General features: G+C 37.9%; 1 protein-coding gene across 1 annotated transcript in view; it reads right to left on the bottom strand.

The window, feature by feature from the left end:
* FAM171B (family with sequence similarity 171 member B) overlaps positions 1-21,373 on the bottom strand; it is a 76,110-nt gene that overhangs the window by 21,262 nt on the left and 33,475 nt on the right. The window contains exon 2 of the mRNA XM_086371356.1: positions 4,891-5,124. Within this exon, the coding sequence (XP_086227482.1) occupies positions 4,891-5,124 (234 nt within the window). The remainder of the gene's footprint in view (positions 1-4,890; positions 5,125-21,373) is intronic.

Here is a 21,373-nt window from a genome sequence, read left to right as displayed (position 1 = left end):
GGCTACCCTGACAGCTTTTCCTATTAAGCCTGAGGAGAATCTTTCTGAATCTCATTAAAATTTGCATTCAGATTTCCTTCGATTTACAGAAATGTTTCTGATTTTAAAAGGGATGTGTATCTTCTCTGGAAAAGCTGAGAAATACAGAAAAGGAAGAAAATGATGGTCATCACAGGACCACCACAGAGACCACCACCATTAGTATTTCACTGTAGCTCTTCCTGGATTTGTCCTGTGGTTTAAAAAAGAGGGAGTGTGATATCATACACAGAGTATTTTCACCCTGCGTTTTCACTTAAGATAATGTTGTAAGCATTTCTGTCCCTCAGTAGAAACTTTTCATAACATTTTCAAGGTCACATTCCTTAAAGTATCAAGATTCACTTAAACTGTATAATACTGTAGACTGTTTCCATTTTCACGATTACAGAATATTCGCCTCATTATCCTTGTGCACAAGTATCTGTCCACTTTATTTGTATGTTCATGTTTAGAAAAGATTCCCAGCAAAGATGAAGATTTCAAAGACTCTGACACACATATTTCAAAACTGTCATCCAGATAATACTGCCAACTTCTCCTCCCACCAGCAGTGTTAGAGGAGGCCCATCCTGTCAATACTGAGGATGTTCACTCTATAAAACTTCCCTGAGGTGAAAAATCTAAGAAATGCATGTTTTGGGGGTGTACTTAGATTATTAGAAAGGTAAATATTTTATCACATTCTTTAACTTGTATTTCCTGTTTTAAATCTGCTACGTCATGGTTCTGTCCATTTATATTATTTAGGCAGTGTCCTGGTGTCTTTTACTGACATGAATGAATTCTTAGCACATAAAAGGTATCATTCCTTATTACTTCACATATTTTTCCTACTTTTTAAAATTATGGTGAAATTTACCTTTTACGACATCATTCATTGCTTTTCAGTTTAAAAAGACCATCCTAAAAAAAGATAGTTTATTATATTAAATATAATTTTCCACATTCGAACTCTTTGAGCAATATATTTTGGAATATGGATTCAAATTAATTTACTGCAAATGGTTAGCAAAATATTCCAGTATTACTTATTGAATATTCAGCTTTTTCCTCAATGATTTATAATAGTTCCTTACCATAGATTATATTTTTTATACCTACTAGTATCTGATTTGTAAAATATCACAATAAATCTGTAGCTAGATATTTTAGTTATCTGGAATTTCAAACTGCCTCTAGTAAATCTCTTAAAACTTCAGGTATTTTTACATATTTATTCTTCAAGAATTATTTTGCCAAGTATTTTGCTAATACGTTAAATCTGTAAATTAATATGGGAAGAATTAAAATCTTTACAATATTCAGAGTAAGAAAAATATATATTTTTCCAGTTATTCGGTGTTTTAGTTGATTTTTTTTTTCTAGTTCTATCAGTAACATTTGGTAGTTTTATTTTCCTCCCCACAGTTACTTCACTTTTTTTGTAGGTTTCCCTTCTCATAGTGTTCTGAGAAGCATTTATTTTCCTTTTTCCTAATTGGAAATGTATGTAAGAACATCTGTTGATTTTTACCAGTGCTAACTTTCAGTTTTCCAGGGATATGATCATAACCACAAATAATGGCTTTGATTCTTCCTAATAGCTCTCCTCTTTTTTGTCTGTTAATATCTTTTTGTTCTGATGAGAACTTCTACTACAATGTAAAATAATACAGATATCTGTATTTAGTTTCTTACTTTAGTAGGATCACCTCTAATATTTTATGCTTAGTATGAGTTTGAGATATCTAAGTATATCTTTATGGTCCTAGTTTTTAAAGAGTTTATTCTTGGTTACGCATGAATGGTAAACTTACAAAATACATTTCAGGCACTTGTTGATATTATCACATACTAGTTTTAATTTGTTTTAATTGTTGTTGTTCAGTCGCTCAGTCATGTCTGACTCTTTGAGACCCCATGGACTTCAGCACACCAGGCTTCCCTGTCCTTCATCATCTCCCAGAGCTTGCTCAAACTCGTGTCCATTGAGTCGGTGATGCCATCCAACCATCTCACCCTCTGTTGTCCCCTTCTCCTCCTGCCCTCAATCTTTCCCAGCATCAGGATCTTTCCTAATGAGTCGGCTCTTCGCATCAGGTGGCCAAAGTATTGGAGCTTCAGTTTCAGCATCAGTCCCTTCAATGAAAATTCAGGATTGATTTCCTTTAGGATGGACTGGCTTGATCTCCTTGCTGTCCAAGGGACCCTCAAGAGTCTTCTCCAACACCGCAGTTCAAAAGTATCAATTCTTCAGCACTCAGCCTTCTCCATGGTCGAACTCTCACATCCATACATGACTACTGGAAAAACCCTTGCTGTCTCTGCTTTTTAACATGCTGTCTAGATTTTTCATAGCTTTTCTTCCAAGGAGCAAGCGTCTTTTAATTTCATGGCTGTAGTCACCACTTGCAGTGATTTTGGAGCCCAAGAAAATAAAATCTGTCTGTTTCCATTGTTTCCCCATCTATTTGCCATGAAGTGATGGGACTAGATGCCTTGATCTTCATTTTTTTGAATGTTCCCTGGTGGTTCATACAGTAAAGAATCTGTCTGTAATGCAGAAGACACACATTTGATCCCTGGGTTGGGAAGATCCCCTGGAGAAGGGAGTGGCAACCCACTCTAGTATTCTTGCCTGGAGAATTCCATGGACAGAGGAGCCTGGTGGGCTAAGTCCATGGGGTCGCAAAGAGTTGGACACAGCTGAGCAACTAACACTTGACTTTTACTCTCCTCTTTCACCTTCATCAAGAGGCTCTTTAGTTCCTCTTCACTTTCTGCCATAACAGTGGTGTCATATGCACATCTGAGGTTATTGACAGTTCTCCTGGCAATCTTGATTCCAACTTGTTCTAATAGTATGATATATAAAATTAATAAAGTCTGACATCTGTATAGTCCTGCAAACAGAAAAATTCTACTTGGTCTGGACAGTACGCTATATTTAAATAATGGTGAAATTCTTTTTCACTATTCTGCTTAGGATTTTTGCATTTCAAGTTACAGGTAAGATTGATCTATAGAGGGATGTGTAAATGAGAAAGAGTATGCTCACAAGAGGGCATTTAATTTTGACCTTTGTTAGGTCTCAGGATCAAGGCTGTACTGATTGATATGGTAGAATGACCTGCAGTACTTTTCCTTATAGCCTCAGAAGTTATTTTTATCTAGAACATTTTATGCATGATTAATTTACCTCATCTAAAAGCAATAATCATTTACATTATAACAAAATTGTTTGTTTTATTGGATTTTTAAGATATTTGCCATCAAATTTGTTATCAATAACTTTTATGACTTTTAAAACTTTTATGTATTTTTGTCAACTATTTCTTTATATTTTTCTAACATATGCCAATATACTTCTGTCTTTATTATTTCCTTTTCCCAATAGTTGGTTTCTTCTTTCATTGTTTTTCTCACTTTTTCTGAATGAATAGTTGTGCTTAATTTCTATCTTTAAAAAAAATTAAATCATTTGAGACCATGAATTTATCTCAACCATATCCCTATACAGATTTTCTAGTCATTATTTTCTAGAATTTTACTCATGTGAATCTTATTAAATTACCTAATTTTTCATTTTCTTTCTCAATCTAATTTAAATAGTTCAATGATTCAAATGTTTCCAATATGAACTATAATATCTAAAATTTAACAAGAACAATAAAATATAAAATTTTTGAAAAGACTGACTGCCGAATGGATCATCCTTCCAATCAGACTTGTATTCTGGAAACTGGTTGGCCATTTTACCCCCAATATCCAATTAGTTATACTGTGGTAGTCACTCAGTCATGTCCAACTCTTTGCAACCCATGGACTGTAGCCCACCAGGCTCCTCTGTCCATGGGATTCTCCAAGCAAGAATACTGGAGTGGGCTGCCATTTCCTTCTCCAAATTAGTGATACTAAGTACTACCAATTTTTTCCAGCTTTGTTGAGATATAACTGACACATAACATTATATAACCTTAAGGTATACAATGGCATGATATTTGTATATATTGTAAAATGATTACCATAATAAATACTGATTCTTTCTCTAGTATGCCTCTTGTATGCTTACGTCTCCTTTCATCTCCTTTCTTACATCAGGCTAGCCTTACAGTCCCCCAGCACAGCCACAGTTTCATAGCTAGACTCCCTGAATCTATTTTAGCCCTGCTGTTGACCTATTCCCTATATGCTGTAAACTCAGTTTCTAAACAACTTAAATTCATGTGTTCAAGAATCTATAAGAATGGCTTTATTAGTCATCATGTAAATCTAAACTGTTCATCTACCTTTAGAGAAGGTCCCTTCACCAATACTTTGGCCCATCCTAATCCTGTAGGCCGGAGAAGGCAATGGCAACCCACTCCAGGACTCTTGCCTGGCAAATCCCATGGACGGAGGAGCCTGGTTGGGTGCAGTCTATAGGGTCGCTAAGAGTCAGACAAGACTGAGCGACTTCACTTTCACTCTTCACTTTCATGCATTGGAGAAGGAAATGGCAACCCACTCCAGTGTTCTTACCTGGAGAATCCCAGGGGCAGGCGAGCCTGGTGGGCTGCCGTCTCTGGGGTCGCACAGAGTCAGACACGACTGAAACAACTTAGCAATCCTGTAGGCATGCCATGCCCCCTACCCCCATACACCTGCAGACAAGTTTTATACCAGAGCAGAGCTATTTCTCAGGATTCCTTCAGGCCTCTGTAGCAGGAAAAAGGCCTTCATATTTTCTTCAAACTGGCACACCTTTCTAATTTCCTTATACTGGCTTCACATAGACAGTCATATTTTCAGTTTACCAGAACAAGCAATTCTCAAAGAGTAAAAAATCATTTACATTTAGTGAAGGCAAAACACTATTTAAGTGCTTACTTGGCATTCTTCTGGTCTTCCAAGGTAGAGGCGTCAACACATAGCCATCTTTGTAAGCAATAATGGTTAAGCTGAGTCCTAACTTGTAGGGTACGCTTATCAACACTGCTCCATTGTTTCTAGTTACTGTGGAATTTGTCTTTGTGTAGTTTACAAACACTTCTACAACTGCTTGACTCAGGTACTGACGACTGATGATGTCATTCACCTGGACTTTCAGCATAAATACAGACACTAGAAAAGACAAAATCACAGCACATTAAATCCTATAAAGCATATGTCACTATACTGTAAAATGTCATTTAAAACACCTGAACAATACCAAACTGTTGAAAAACTTAGAAGATACATACATATGGATGGATAGAAAGGTGTTAAACATTCCACCAAATTCATTCTTCCTAAAACTGATTAAGTTGAATATTATTAATAAGGTATAGTATTATCACTATTTTGTCTGCCAGTTAAAAGGAAAAGAAGGGAGAATAGTGAATAACGGAAAGTGAGAATAGTAAATAATGCAAAGACAGCTTCTGGCTTTAGGAAAATTTTTACTTTATATGACAAATTTCTAATATTATCAAGTTGCTGCTACTGCTGCTAAGTCGCTTCAGTCGTGTCCGACTCTGTGCGACCCCATAGATGGAAGCCCACCAGGCTCCTCCGTCCCCAGGATTCACCAGGCAAGAACACTGGAGTGGGTATTATCAAGTTACATAGATTTAATACTAATAAAATACAGTCAAAGGTCTTAGAATAAAATGCTATTCACCAAACCCATTAGTGCATGGATAGCTCTTTTATTTTGCTCTGTTGTCTGGAAAGCAGAGGATGTGTTTTAGTTCCAAATTACAAAATATCAAAACAAAATCTCAGATGGACCTAGAGAATATTATGCGTAGTGAAATAAGTTAGAGAAAGATAAATACTATGATATTACTTTTAAATAAAATCTAAAAAATAATACAAATGAACGTATACCCAAAACAAGCAAACTCACATAGAAAATAAACTTAAGATAACCAAAGGTGAGAGGGAAGCTGAGGGGACAAATTAGAGGTATGGGATTAACAAACTACTATTTATAAAATAGATAAGCAACAAGAATGTGTTGTATTGCACAAGGAATTACAGCCATTATCTTGTAATAGCCTATAATGGAATAAAATCTACAAAAATACTGAATCACTATGCTATACTGCTGACACTAATACTGTAGATCACCTATGTGTGTGTGCTAAGTTGCGTCAGTCATGTCCAGCTCTTTGCGACCCTACGGACTGTAGCCCATCAGGCGCCTCTGTCCACAGGATTCCCCCGGCAAGAATACTGGAGTGAGTTGCCATTCCCTCCTCCAGGAGGTATTCCTGACCCAAGGATCTAATCCGCATCTCTGAAGTCTCCTGCACTGGCAGGTACGTTTGCCCCTAGCTCCACCTTAAGTTAAAAAAAATTTTACTAAAATATAAAAAACATTATCAATTAAATATATAGACGATAAATTCAAGAAAAAAGAACTAAGGCTGGCTTCTACTTAACACCTCCAGCCTTACAGATTTTGACAATGTGTTCGTGGATTTACCATTGATAATATCTGGCTACGGAAGAACTTTTACCATCATGGAAATACCTTTGCAAAGCCAGCATCACAACACCTTTGCTAAAAATGTCTTTCTTCTCTTCCACTATTTATGGGCTCTGAGGTCAGTCAAGGTCCATCTTTGCTGTTCTCTAGATGTGTGACTTTAGGTAAGTTACTCACCTCTCAGTCCATTTGCTCATCTGTAAAATCAGGACAGCAGCCACTAATTTGAGCTAATAAAGTGAAATAATGCAAATAATGTGCTCTGTATAGTGTTTGTCAAATCAAATTATAATATTGTTATTTATAACAAAAATTATTACTTCACAATTGGAGACCACTTCACAAACATGAGAACATCACTAAGAAACAGCTCATAAGGATTAACTATGCTGCTATGCGTTTGTATAAACCTATATTTAAGAATTTTTAGCAAGAACATCATGTCAGGTAAAAAATCCCAGTCAGCACTGACTGAATTGCAGTGAAGCAATTGCAGCACTGACTGAATTTAGTATTGCTACAAAACTTATCACACCTTATCTATTCTTTGTTAAAATAATCGAGACTTTAAATTGCTTTTGGACCACAACAAAGGCATTTAGATCAAAATACAATCGTCAAAAATAGAATCATTAAATTTTTATATAACATTAATTAAAAATAAAAAAGTAATCACAAACACACGCTCGTGCCAGACCATGGCTTCAAATTCAAATGGGAAATATAACTCTTGGCAAAATAATAAAAGGTTGTAATAAAAATGGTATGATGAGCTTCTAAACCAGATGTCCTTGTACAGGTCCACCTAGTACAATAAACTATGCGTAGAGGACAAGTAGCTGCTGCTCAATCTAAAGTAAATACCCCAGCCACCTGCCCCTAAACCCCGAGACAAAATGTACTGAGCCACTGGCATAAAGCATCCAACTAATGCAAACTCCAGGAGACAGAGGAGGACAGAGGAGCCTGGTAGGCTACAGTCGATGGGTTCACAAAGAGTCGGACACAACTTAGTGACTGAACAACAACAAAACCGCAGGCCAGACAGTCTGTTAGGCCCTTGAAATGTTGATTAAAGATACACAGAGGCTAACAGTTGCTGAAGCTGAATCATCTCTGGGAGTCTATAAGCTTCCCCTCTCTGTGCTTCCCTCTCCTTCCAGAAGAAGTGTTATACAGCCCCTCCTGATGATCTGTGAGTTGTATCAAACTCCCTGAATCTTATAGCATGAGTTGGGTTCTGTTGCTTGTTTCCAAAGCAAGTACCTTAAATGACATAGGACACAACTGTAAGTACAGAATAGTTTATTCCTCAGATGGTAAAGAATCTGACTGTAATGCAAGAGACCTGGGTTCAATCCCTTGGTTGGGAAGATCCCCAGGAAAAAAGAATGGCTACCCACTCAAATATTCTTACCTGGAGAATTCCATTGACAGAGGAGCATGGCAGACTACAGTCCATAGGGTCACAAAGAGTCAGACACGACTGACAACTAACCCTTTCACTTTTTTCTCTTTACACCCTATCTTCCATAAGAGAAAGAGGAGGGAAGGATAATGTACCAAACTCAGATAAACCATATAAGAGGAATACTGCACACTATGGTTTTTCCAGTGGTCATGTATGGATGTCAGAGTTGGACTGTGAAGAAGTCTGAGCACCAAAGAATTGATGCTTTTGAACTGTGGTGTTGGAGAAGACTCTTGAGAGTCCCTTGGAGTGCAAGGAGATCCAACCAGTCCATCCTAAAGGACATCAGTCCTGGGTGTTCATTGGAAGGACTGATGCTGAAGCTGAAACACCAATACTTTGGCCACCTCATGTGAAGAGCTGACTCATTGTAAAAGACCCCGATACTGGGAAAGATTGAGGGCAGGAGGAGAAGGGGACAGCAGAGGATGAGATGGTTGGATGGCATCACCGACTCGATGGACATGGGTTTGGGTGGACTGTGGGAGTTGGGTGATGGACAGGGAGGCCTGGCATGCTGCTGTTCATGGGGTCGCAAAGAGTCGGACACGACTGAGTGACTGAACTGAACTGAACTAGAAGATAAGGAAACTAATAATTTTAAAAGCTTTTAAAATTCGGTGATGGGCCTTATTCAAACCAAAGGTACTACAATGGTTCCTTCAACAGCATTTTCAGGAATGGGACTCAATAGGGAATTTTTATTAATTTGTTTGCTCCAAAGATTAGTTTCAGAAATTCTCAGAGCCTTTGGATTTATAGACAAAGTCCAAGTGTAGTAAGAGTCTAAACTAAATTAATTAAAAACTCTGCATATTCCATCTGTTCCATCTTTATAAAAGTACAGTTGCCAAAATAAGACACCCAAAAACCTCCTGGCATTCTGAAACTGGGTTTGATTCACAAAATGTCTTCCAATCCAGAATGGATGATTTTACTTTTTCACATGTACTAATACAGATGCTTTAACCTCTGAGCCACCAGGGAAGTCCAATACTGTTAATAAATCTGATGAGAAATGAGTATCAAATTCAGAAAAAAACAACTTGCAAAGGTCAAATCTTCACTATCAAAAACACACCGTCTCTCTCTGAGGAGATCTCCTCTATCTATACCTTAGGTTGCCTGACAGACTCAGGATATAATGTAGGCCTGACCAAAACTGTCTTTCTAAGCTCAAATAGGAAAAAAATTAGTATTTGTGTAACACACACACACACACCTCTTCCCCCAGGCCCAGTACTAGAAACTTTATATACGTTGTCCAATTTCAACTCAGTACAAACCCGCAAGACTTCCCCCGTTTTAAGGCAAGAAAACTGAGGCAAACATTGAGCAGCTAATAGAGCACAGGCAGGATTAACAGGTTCATTTTACTCCAAGTTCCATGTATTTGTACTTTCTCTCTCACCGCAAAGCCTTAGGAATTTGGTTTCCACCATATTTACTAGTTTCTGCTTTCAGAGTCCCTTGGACATCAAAGAGATCAAACCAGTCAATCCTAAAGGAAATCACCCCTGAATATCACTCACTGATGCACAAACTAAAGCTTCAGTATTTTGGCCACCTGATGGGAAGAGCCGACTTACGGGAAAAGACATTGATGCTCTCTGAGAAAGACTGAAGGCAGAAGGAGAAGAGGGTGACAGAGGATGAGATGGTTGGATGGCATCACCAATTCAATAGACATGAACCTGGGCAAACTTGGGCAAAGACCAGGAGGCCTGGAGTGCTGTAGCGCATGGGGTTTCAAAGAGTCGGACATGACTTGGCAACTGAACAACAAAAAAATATTCACTAGCTTATTTCCTCCCAACCAGAGAAGGAAGCCCTCATTTGCTGACCCTCTGAGCCACCCACTCCCTCCTTCAGCTTGGTTTTTCTGGCCCCAGCATAAGCAGCAGCAAAAAACAGCATTAAAAAAAAAAAAAAAACAACCCTAAAAACAGAACCTTGGCTGAAAGCCTAGTTATAGAAATTAAAGAGGCACAAACAATTCTTTTTCCTCCAAATAAAAAGTTATAAAGAATTGTCTGCCATGACTTAAAAAACAGGATGCTTCTGGCTTCTGTGATGTCAACAGTTTGATCAGGCAAATGGTACTGACAGCCAGAAATAATATATAGCCATAATAATCCCCCTCACTAGCTTTCTTCTTCAACAAAAATACTTTGGCATTTCGATTGGACAGATTGTGTGGTTAAATATATGATTTTCCACCAGAGGTGCTTTTGTCTCCATAATCTACCTACTGTTCTCCATTGTATTTTTCAGCTCTCCATGCCCATATTATTTTCTCTGTCACTTAATTATAATCATTATGTCTTGCCCACACAATCTTCTTTTCAAAATGTCAGCATTGGTTTAAAAATGGTTCAATATCAAATGATTTCAACTACACCCTTAGAAAACATATAATCTAAACATTGAAAGAAACAAGTAAAAATAAAATATACATGCATGAGCAAGACCCTGAGGTTGCTGGCAAAGATTTAACCACTTAGCACATGATTAGAAGCATTAAGTAATGAGAATCACTAAAATTCAAAAGACTGCTAAATAGGTATAAAGAAATGTTCTTGAAAAAGCCTATTAGAATCAACACTGTATTATGGTTTTGCTATAGGGTATGTTGCTAAGTCGCTTCAGTCATGTCCGACTCTGTGCGACCCCATAGACGGCAGCCCACCAGGCTCCCCTGTCCCTGGGATTCTCCAGGCAAGAACACTGGAGTGGGTTGCCATTTTCTTCTCCAATGCATGAAAGTGAAAAGTGAAAGTGAAGTCGCTCAGCTGTGTCCGACCTTAGCGACCCCATGGACTGCAGCCTACCAGGCTCCTCTGTCCATGGGATTTTCCAGGCAAGAGTACTGGAGTGGGGTGCCATTGCCTTCTCCGACTATAGGGTATAGATAGGTAAAACTCAAAATCCAGAAAGGGCTAAAACAAAAGGTACTGCTAGCCATTTATCTGGCAACATCTGGAGTAGGGTGGGCTGAGAAATTACAACCCCACTTCTTTCCAAGAGAATCTGACATCTTATTATGTTGGTACTATTATGTAGGTTACAAATGTACGTATGGAGAAACTCTATTTTCAGATTTCTCTGGTACAAAAACTAGCCTACTTCTTTTCAACTATGTATAAAGCATCTATAATAATTTCATTTAATATACAATTTTTTTCTCTCTAGGAATATAATGCTACAAATACACTAAGTATATAAAGTTTTGTAAACAGATCACAGATGAAATTTAATATTTTAACAATGAAGACTTTTAAACTTTGAGGTTTATGCATTCTAAATGAGAACTATTAAGAAACGAAAAACACAAAATATAGTGAAATAACTTGTTGGGAACAATTAGAAATGTTTACCTACATTCATTCAGTTAGCAAATGTAGACTGATAGTCTGCTTTCGGCCAGATTTGCACCAGGAGATAACAGGGCTGCAAACATGAATAAGGTACATCCTTACCTTGAGGAAGATTCTGAGGAAAGACATGAGAAACAGTACTGCAGAATTATCTGATATTACCGTAGAGGAAGTTTTAAAAAGGAAATGAACCAGAGACAAGAGAAGAACTGTCTATAGTACCTAATACAATCTTCTATGAAATTACGTAGAATTTTAGAATCCACACGTGTAACTATTCCTGAAGGTATCAATCTTGAAGAGAGAGGCTTGTACTCCCATGCTCAATGCAGCATTATTCCCAACAGCCAAGACACGGAAAAAACGTAAATGTCCATCAGCAGATGAATAAAGGAAACTGGTATATACATACAATGGAATATTATTCAGTCTTACAAAATAAAAAAAAGAAATTTGCCATTTGCAACAAGATGGATAGAGCTAGAGGATTATGTTAAGTGAAATAAGCCAGATGCACAAAGATAATAATGTATGCTCTCATTTATACATGGAATCTAAAAGAGTTAACTCAATTGACATGAGTTTGAGCAAACTCCAGGAGACAGTGAAGCACAGGGAAGCCTGGCAGGGTGCAGTCCATGAGGTCGCAAAGAGTTGGACATGACTTAGTGACTGAACAATAACACAAAACAGTCAAAGATTAGAATGGAGTTTCCAGGGGCAGAGAAGAAGGAGACGTGGGGGTAAAAGGGTGTGAAGTTTCAGTTACACAAGATAAATAAGTACTAGAGATTTAGTGTACAACAGTACCTACTGCCAACAACACTGCATATTTCATACTTCCTAACAGGACTGATCTTACTTTCAGTGTTCCTACCACAAGATAATAATAATAGGAGCAGGAAGAAACCTTGGGAGGTGATGCATATGTCTATGGCTTTGATGGTGGCGATGGTTTCACATGTGTACATTTATCCCTGAACTCATTAAGTTATATATGTGACATATCTACAGCCTTTACATGTCAATCATGCCCAATAAAATGCCTTTTAAAGAGTAAGTATCAAAAAATGTGGATTTTATATCTACTTTGGAATCAAGTTCACACTATTAGTTTTTGAACAGGGAAGAATGTGGACATTTTGAGTCCAGATCTCCAAAGGGCCCACCCATTCATTCTCTCCCACTTTCTGAGCTCTGATTTTTTTGATCCATTCCAGTGAAGACTTTATTGTGAGAAACCAATACAACATTGTAAAGTTAAAAAATAAAATTTAAAAATAAAAATAAAAAATAAAATTAAAAAAAAAGAAGAAGAAGCCCAAAGATGCTATGACTCAAACTTTACTGCGGGGCATTCAAAGGCCTAGTTTGTTCTCTATCCACTATTTTTATACTAAATATTAATCAGAGAAATCTTAGTATTGAGCTAGCTATACAGGTATCTAAAGGATGTAAACAGAAAACATCTGGTTCCATATTTAAATATCAAGGTATTTAAAGTCTTTAGTAGAGACATAATCATGGTTTTACTAAAGAGAGTACAATTAATTTCCACGTCTTTAGCTTAGCATTTATAAGCTGACATCTGGCCATCACCTCCCATTCTAGCCATATTTCCCACTAGAGAAGGAAATGACAATCCACTCCAGTATTCTTTCCTGGAAAATCCCCATGGACGAGGAGCCTGGTGGGCTACAGTACAAAGGGTCGCAAAGAGTTGCCCACAACTGACTACTAAGCACAGCGTATTTATTTCCCACTAACCACTGTTTTATCAGGGATTAGCAGACGATAGCCCATGGGCAAACTCAGACCTGCAGCCCATTTTGTAAATAAAGTTTTATTGGAACACTGCCAGTGTACTCATTTATGGATTGCCTATGGTTGCTTCTGCTACAACAGCAGAGGCCACATGGTCTGCAAAGAAATTATTTACTCTCTGGCACTTTACTGAAAACGTCTGAAGAACTCTGCTCTATCAGTTCAGTTCAGTCGCTCCGTCCTGTCCGACTCTTTGTGACCCCATGGACTGCAGCACACCAGGCTTCCCTGTCCATCACCAACCCCCAGAGCTTGCTCAAACTTATGTCCATCAAGTCAGAGATGCCATCCAACCATCTCATCCTCTGTCGTCCCCTTCTCCTCCTGCCGTCAACCTTTCCCAGCATCAGGGTCTTTTCCAATGACCATGACATAAATGGGTCACTAGTCACTATCCCAGACCAACCCACACAACTGCTACATCCTTCCTTTCTTCTGTCTGAAGAAAATCTTAATCTCTCCTCATCAAAAACCCTAACCTATCCTTCAAAGTTTAGGACAAACAACCCTCTTCATAAACCTGCGCTGGGATAAATTTGCACTTATCCCAGTTAGATGGCCCTCCTCTCCTGTACTGACTCATCTAATGGCACATGATATATTGTGGTGTATGTTTTTATTCTCTGTGTATTGATCTTCTCTGTGAGAACAAGCTTCTTGACAGTCAATGCTGTTTCAAACTCAGCCTTGTGTTTTGCCAGGGTTTACTAAGGGTAGTTAGCATGTAGCTTCTAGGTGAATGGAACAGGGAGAGGAAGGAAGAGCAGAAAGATGAGAAAAGTAGGAAAAAGAAAAGAAATTAAGAAGAAAAGAAAAGAAGATAGAGACAATCAGAAGTGACCAAGCACCAGGGTAAAGAGTGATAATTGTTGGATATCCACAGAAGTCACTTGAAATTATAGCCAGCTTTCCAGTCCTAGGATTGGTGAAGTTTTGGGCTTGACCCCATAGTTGCTGGTGACAAATATTTCACATTATTACAATAATCACAAAAACAAATATTAAGAGTGCATTCTTTTTGGAAATTAATGTTTCCTTCTTATAAGAAAATTTAACTTGGAAATTTTTATTAAAAAAACCCATAAGTAGCAAAATTTGCTAAATAAATATAATGCAACCAGATTAAGTCTAATTTACTTTCACTATTACAAAACAATACCAACAAAGTAGGTTTACAATTCTTTCTCCCAGGGTACCAGCCCAATTTTCCTACTTAATTGGAAGGAGGACTGAAAGTTTAGGAAAGAACAAGGACAAACAAGGAGTTTATGAGAGAAAGGACCATATTATTCCACATTCTATAAAGCAGAATGGAAAGGACTTCAACAGTCTAAGCTTTACAGCATTTCAAACATGGACACACAGCCTCCTTCTTTTAAAGGAACAAAAGGGAGCTGAATTAAAGAAAGAGTTCAACAAATCAGAAAAGCCTTCTTTTCGTTGCTTAAGCACCATATTGGATCCAAAATTCTTACAGGCTTTAGAGTTTAAGGGAAAAAAAAACAATCTGCACCTGTTTGAAGCAAAAACAAACTTACTGCACTAATACTTATTACAGAGAAAATGTCAAATCGAAGAAGAAATTATGGAGCTGGAATGAAGACATGATCTCCAAAGGTGAAAAACAGTATGAAGCAAGTAAAATGCACGTTGTCTTCATTAGGACCAGAAACTTGAGTGTGATTTGCCAAAACTAATGAGATGAGTAACGTGAAAGAGTCCTTATAACTTATGAACAAGCACATGGCAGAGGCCTCAATAGGGAGCCAACAAGAAAGTGAGCCATTTGCAGCTGGACTCAGTCCCTTCTTGCCTACCCAAAGGGCCCTTTCCCTCAGTGGAAATAATTCAGTCTGATAAATGAACAAATCAAACTCCACAGGCATTTCTCACTCTTTTTTTCTTTGCAATCTCTCATCCTGCCTCAGGATCACAATTATTCACTCACTCACACATTCACCCAACACGCATGAATTGGGCACATAAACTATATAGGGAGGCACTAAGTATGGGGTGACAGAAGAACCAATAGCCCAGTGAGTGGCAACACAGATGAAAAGACTAAAAGAAAAATAAAAAGGTGAGACTTATTTTCCTGTGAAAAGTCAGCAAAAAAAAAAAAAAGTTAAGGACCGAGGAAAGAAAAAAATGAGGTTAAAAAGAATATGTTAAGTCTCTGCCAAAACCAGAAACAACTGAGCTAAGAAAACATGAGAAGCAGATATTCCTCCTCAGAGGAAAGATGGGAATTTAGTGACCAACCCCACAAACATGCACTGAGCAACATCACCCCCTTCCCTCAAGAAGGTCCTTGCCTGAAGATGTGCCCCTGAGTCTCTGAGCTTAATCCTCCCTGTTCCATCCTCACTCCTCTGATCCACTTGGGCTCCAGCACTTTCTTGAACCAGGCAAGTTTCCACCTCTGGGTCTTTGCACAGGCTGTCCCTTCTGCCTAGAATTCTCTCCCTACCTCCCACCCTACCCCCATAAATGAACAGCTTACTTTCTCACCTCCTTAGAGTCTTTGTCAAAATTACATTTCTCATGACTCCATACTCTCCCAGTCCTTCTTACTCTATGTTTCAGGAGTCCCAAGACCACTTCCAGTTCAGTGACTTATCAGAAGGACTCACACCACTTAATAGGAGGTCATACTCAAAACTAAGATTTGTAACAGTCAAGGATAAAAAGTAAAAACAACAGGAAAATTAAATGCATCAGGCAAGCCCAGAGAAGTCAGGCATGGGCTTTCAAGTCCTTCTCCTGTTCAGTTTACACAAGACACAATTCTTCTCTAGCTGTGAACTGCAGGCACATGGAATCTTAGGGTCAGAGCCTGCCATGGGGACACCGGTCATGTAGCCATATTCCTGTTACGTAACTAGCCATGGATGCTGAAACACAGAACCCAAGCAAAGATACCAGGTGTACCTGCTAAATAATCCTGAGAAGTCTTGACAAGCTGGAATAGTACACCCTATTGCTCTGTGCATATCATCATTCGTTAGTAACAGAAAGAACATTTTAAGAGCCTAGTCTCAGGAGCTGGCCAAGGAACAGCCATGGTTCCAGGGTCTGCTGGAGACATGCAAGGGTTGAGCAACTACACCTGCTGTGTTATCACTTTTCTTATATCCTATTTTTTCCATACTACCATCTTTACATACTGTTTAATTTACTCAGAATGTTCATTTTCTGTTTCCCCTATGAGATATTGAGATTTTTCATTTTATTTATCGTTGTATCCTAAACTATCAATCCTTATTTTTGAATTAATGATCGAATTAGTGAACGAATTCCTTACTCTGAAATCACAAAGTGAGACTACAACTCAGAACCACTTCTGTAAGTGTGCTGTGCTTAGTCACTCAGTTGTGTACAACTCTACAACCCCATCAACTATAGCCTGCCAGGCTCCTCTGTGGGGATTCTCCAGCTAAGAATACTGGAGTTGGTTACCATGCCCTCCTCCACGGGATCTTCCCAACCCAGGGACTGAACTCAGGTCTCCCGCATTGCAGGCGCCTTCTTTACCGTCTCAGCCACCAGGGAAGCAATAATTGCAAGGGAGGATACAAACATGTGAAATGAGGTGGATAAGCCTTGCAGTGGCATCTGGGACAAGGAGATAATGTGTAATCAACAACTTCTGTGCATAGAATATTCGTAAGTTATATACTTTAAGCAAAGTACAGATTCTTTGATTCCTTACCAGTTCTTCCTTCAATAATTTCTTCAACAGATATGTTCATTCTTGTGATGTCAAGAAAGAACTTTTAAAAACAAGATTAGGGCAACCATTGTGGCTTTTCCTTAGAAAAGCAATTAAATGAAGATTAAGTTCTACCAATTATTACCCAATTCTAAATAATTAATTGTAAAAAATCTCTTTAGCATATCATCAAGGAACCAAAATTGAAGTTGGCAATAAAAACGGAAACAAGTAATATGAGTGAAAACAAGAGACTGCTGTAAGGGGGGGGGGAACACCCATCTGGGAAAATAATTAAAGAATTTTAAAATAAAAAGTTGTTACAAAATCTATTTCACACAGATTTAGGCTTCTTAATAAATTGCTATTTAATAGGAACAATCCATTAGGAATTGGTTGAGTAGTAAATGCTTTTCCCCTAGGTATTTCAAATATATTAACGATGATACATAGGAGAGAGGACCTTTAGAGAACCAACAATCACTGAATGCTCCCTCCCATGAATGTAACATGGAAATCAGGTTAGATGTGTTAGTTGGGATGCAACACCTGCTTGGGGAAGAATTAAGTATGAACTACTTGAACACAGGGTACTCTAGCCTCCTTTGAAACTTAATGAGTCAGTGTCCTTCAGTTCAGTCGCTGGTTGTGTCCGACCCTTTGCGACCCCACGGACTGCAGCACGCCAGACTTCCCTTTCCATCACCAACACCCGGAGCTTACTCAAATTCACGTGCATGGAGTCAGTGATGTATCCAACCATCTCATTCTTTGTCGTCCCCTTCTCCTGCCTTCAATCTTTCCCAGCATCAGGGTCTTTTCCAATGAGTCAGCCTTTCACTTCAGGTGGCCAAAGCACTGGAGTTTCAGTTTCAGCATCAGTCCTTTCAATGGATATTCAGGACTGATTTCCTTTAGGATGGACTGGTTGGGTCTCCTTGTAGTTCAAGGGACTCTCAAGAGTCAGTTCAAAAGCATCAATTCTGCAGGGCTCAGCCTTCTTTATAGTCCAACTCTCACATCCATACATGACTACTGGAAAAACCATAGCTTTGACTAAGCATTCCTAATTTAGTATAATTGATGGATGAAATCTGGAAAGGACTATGTCATCCAGGCAAAAAGAAGAATTAAGTGACTGCTATTTATACAATTAATATCCTGAAAAGGATTTAGTTTACTAAACTGTCTTCCCAAATGATCTCCCCAAAATATTCCCCACCAAGCTTCCAATAAGGATGTAACACTCCAAGAGCAAATAACTGTAAAGTGTGATCACTATTTTGAGCTGCACAACTCTAAGCCAGGGGACCTGGTACAAGACAGAACTCATCCCTGGAGCCCACATTAGCACATTTCTCCATAATGAGCTAGGGTCACAGTCCATACCAACTGGAATGGCCAGCAGCATCCACCACTTGTCTAGTGAACAGCCCAGCACTGCCCGAAGACCACCACCTCCAAGCCCCAGGCTACAAAACAACCTCCTACTCTTTCTTTAGAACCAGGGTGGTTTTCTTTACCACTGTTTGTGAAAAGCGTTCCAATTTCAAAAACATCAAAGAATATGGTACTATAAAGTACTTATTAGTGCAGCGCCTTGAATCCAGTGAAGTGCTTTTCTTTTTTAAAGTAATCATTTTTAGTGGTCCCACATCTCAATGATACAAACAAAGACTATGATTAGTCTTCTTTGTTAGAACGTATGCATAGGCTTAGCAACTAGATATCGAAAGCTAACAAAACAATCAACAAACCCTTAACAGACAAATCCTCTGTCATGCCCAAAACAGAAAAATATCAAAGCCAGAGACTTGGGGCCACAGTTCCTAAACTGTGTCTGAAGCCACCAAAGGTTATACAACAAACTCACAGGGGTGACAGAAGGTATTTTAAACTTTCATGAAAGCAAACCAACTCGAGAGAGTTCATAATTCAAGATTCTATACTCAAAGCAATGACATGAGATTTTTGTGTAGCTGAATATTTAGTGATTGTTCTGCTAAAAAGTAAACAGCGCATGAAAACCAATGCTGAACAGGAAATAAGGATGGCTATATTTAGTTTTACTCCAACGTCTGAGAAGCTGTGCAGTGTCTAACAGAAAAATACATCCCACTAAGTAAATAGCAAATATGTATTATTTTTTTCAAATGACTACTAATTTGTTAGAAGTTGCTGTGTGGCCACATGAAAAATTACTGAGCTACTAAAGCGAGTGTGAACCAAGAAAGTTTCAGAGTCTGGGTCTGAGCAGTCATTTTATGCTACACACTTTTATTAAGCACCGACTATATGCATAATTTGTACTAGTCACTGTGAGAGACACAAAGAAACTGTGTGCTATGTCACTTCAGTCGTGTCCTACTCATTGGACTCCATGGACTGTAGCCCACCAGACTCCTCTGTCTGTGGGATTTTCCAGGCAAGAATACTGGAGTGGGTGACCATTTCCTTCTCCAGGGGATGTTCCTGACCCAGGGATCGAAGTCATGTCTCCTGAGGCTCCTGCATCACAGGCGATTCTTCATCACTGAGTCGGCTGCCTTCAAATATGTACATGACAGAGTCCAATAAAAAGAGTAATAGTACCAAAAAAGCACACAAAGATATTTAAGAGTTAAGAGAATTGTATGATTAAATTATGCTGGTTAATGATATTAAACAAGAAATGAGTCACATGTGAACTCATAGTGTCTATCTTTCTAAAAGTGTCAGTTCACTTTTGTTAGTAAGAACATTTCAGGAAACAACTGCTCTTTGGGGAACAAAACACATTTAGAATTATAAACACATGTGTTTACTCAATTATTTTCTGAATGTGTGATTGAATAAAAAATACATGATATATTAAATGAAACTCTTACAAAATCTCAAAATTATCAACTTGCAAATGATGTGTTTACTATTGTTACCTCTCTAGTATGTACGGTTCTCCTGGCCTAGGACAGTAGTTCTCAACCCTGTGTAGACATCAAAATTGCCCGGAAACCTTTATATTCCCAGGCCCCACCTCACTCCAATTAAGTCAGCATCACTGCAGATGGGGTCCAGGGAATCAAGTTTTCAAAAGGTCCCAGATGATTCTAATGTACAGCCATGGTTGAGAATCGCTGACATAAAAAAATATTGGATATTCCTAGGGGGTAGGGACATGACCTAAAGTCATCCTCTTCAATTGTTTGGTTTCTTTTACTATAAAAAAATATAAACTTATCTTTGAAATGAGATTTATTTATTCCAAGGCTTGCACAGGTACCCCAGAGAATCAGAGACATAGGATACTGACATGAAAGAAAGCTAACCTTGGTGGCTATCTACTAATAGTTATTGTTAGCTGCTTTTTTTTCTTTTTAATCTGATATTTACTATTTTCTAATCATTTATTTCTGTGTCCTTCTCACATTAAAAACACCTGGTTAACTTATATATGGCTCCACACAATGTCTTTTAAATGATCTATATAGATAAGTGGGAAAATATGGAAAAATAAAATTTTCTAACCCAATTTCTCAGAAATAACTTGGATTCCACCCAGTACTTTTAAAAGCATACTAAAAAAAGACTTACAAAATTAAAAGCATATTGTATACATGTATATAATCGTGTATATATTTATGTAAGCATGAGGTAAGGTGTGAAAGAAATTGACCAAATATTGACTGTATTATTTGGGCCATGGGAAGATACCATTTGACTTGCTAAAACATGATGTGACTTACTACAGTGAGCATGCATTAGAGGTAGGAAGAATAAAAATAAAAAATAAAGAATGCTATATGTTGTGTCTTTTGTTAAGATTATACTGTGAACATGTATCCATGCTATTAAGTACTTTTCAAAATTACCATATTTCATCAGTGAAGAATATTCTATGGTTGTTTATCTCATTAGTGTATGTTTAGTCATTTCTAACTTTTCACATGTGCAAACAATGCTCTAATTAAAATCCATGTACAAATATCTTCATCTGAATCTTTCATTATTTTGGGGGGAGGAAAAATAATAGGCCCAAAGGTATAAAGTCTTTATAGGTTCCTGTTTTTAAAAAAAGAGTCTTGATATATAATTATTAAATTGCTTTCCAGAATGTGATACGAATTTGGAAACTTCAGAAGAGTATTCATACTTTATTTTGTTGTAGTCAACGTATCAATATGCCTGCTTCTGTCTCTCCAGGGAGTTACCATGAAAAATACTAAAGTTTTGAAATTATTTATTCTACTTTTTTTTTCTACTTTACCTTTTAGTCATTTTATGTTTTTTGCTATTTTTCTTTTGATACCCTCCTGAGAGGCTGAGAGGAGCCTTCTTATGAACAAAATTAAGTAAGAAATAGCCTGACAAAGAGCCAACATGTACTGCCTATTTTGTTGTTTGGGGATTGCACTGATGAACTTATAAACTTAATTTGCAGTCAAATGAGGTGGAAAGGACTTAAAACATCTATCTTCCCTTTTTCCGAAGGCTCTCTTCTTGTTCTCTCCTTGTTCTTTCTACATGCAAAGTATGTT

This window comes from Bos grunniens, chromosome 2 (assembly GCF_055505025.1).
Source record: "Bos grunniens cultivar Pamir isolate PY7600 chromosome 2, Bosgru_T2T1.0, whole genome shotgun sequence".
NCBI classification, from domain to species: domain Eukaryota; kingdom Metazoa; phylum Chordata; class Mammalia; order Artiodactyla; family Bovidae; genus Bos; species Bos grunniens.
The sequence above is the reverse complement of the archived record's forward strand: the minus strand, read 5'-3'. Positions and strand labels throughout refer to the sequence as shown.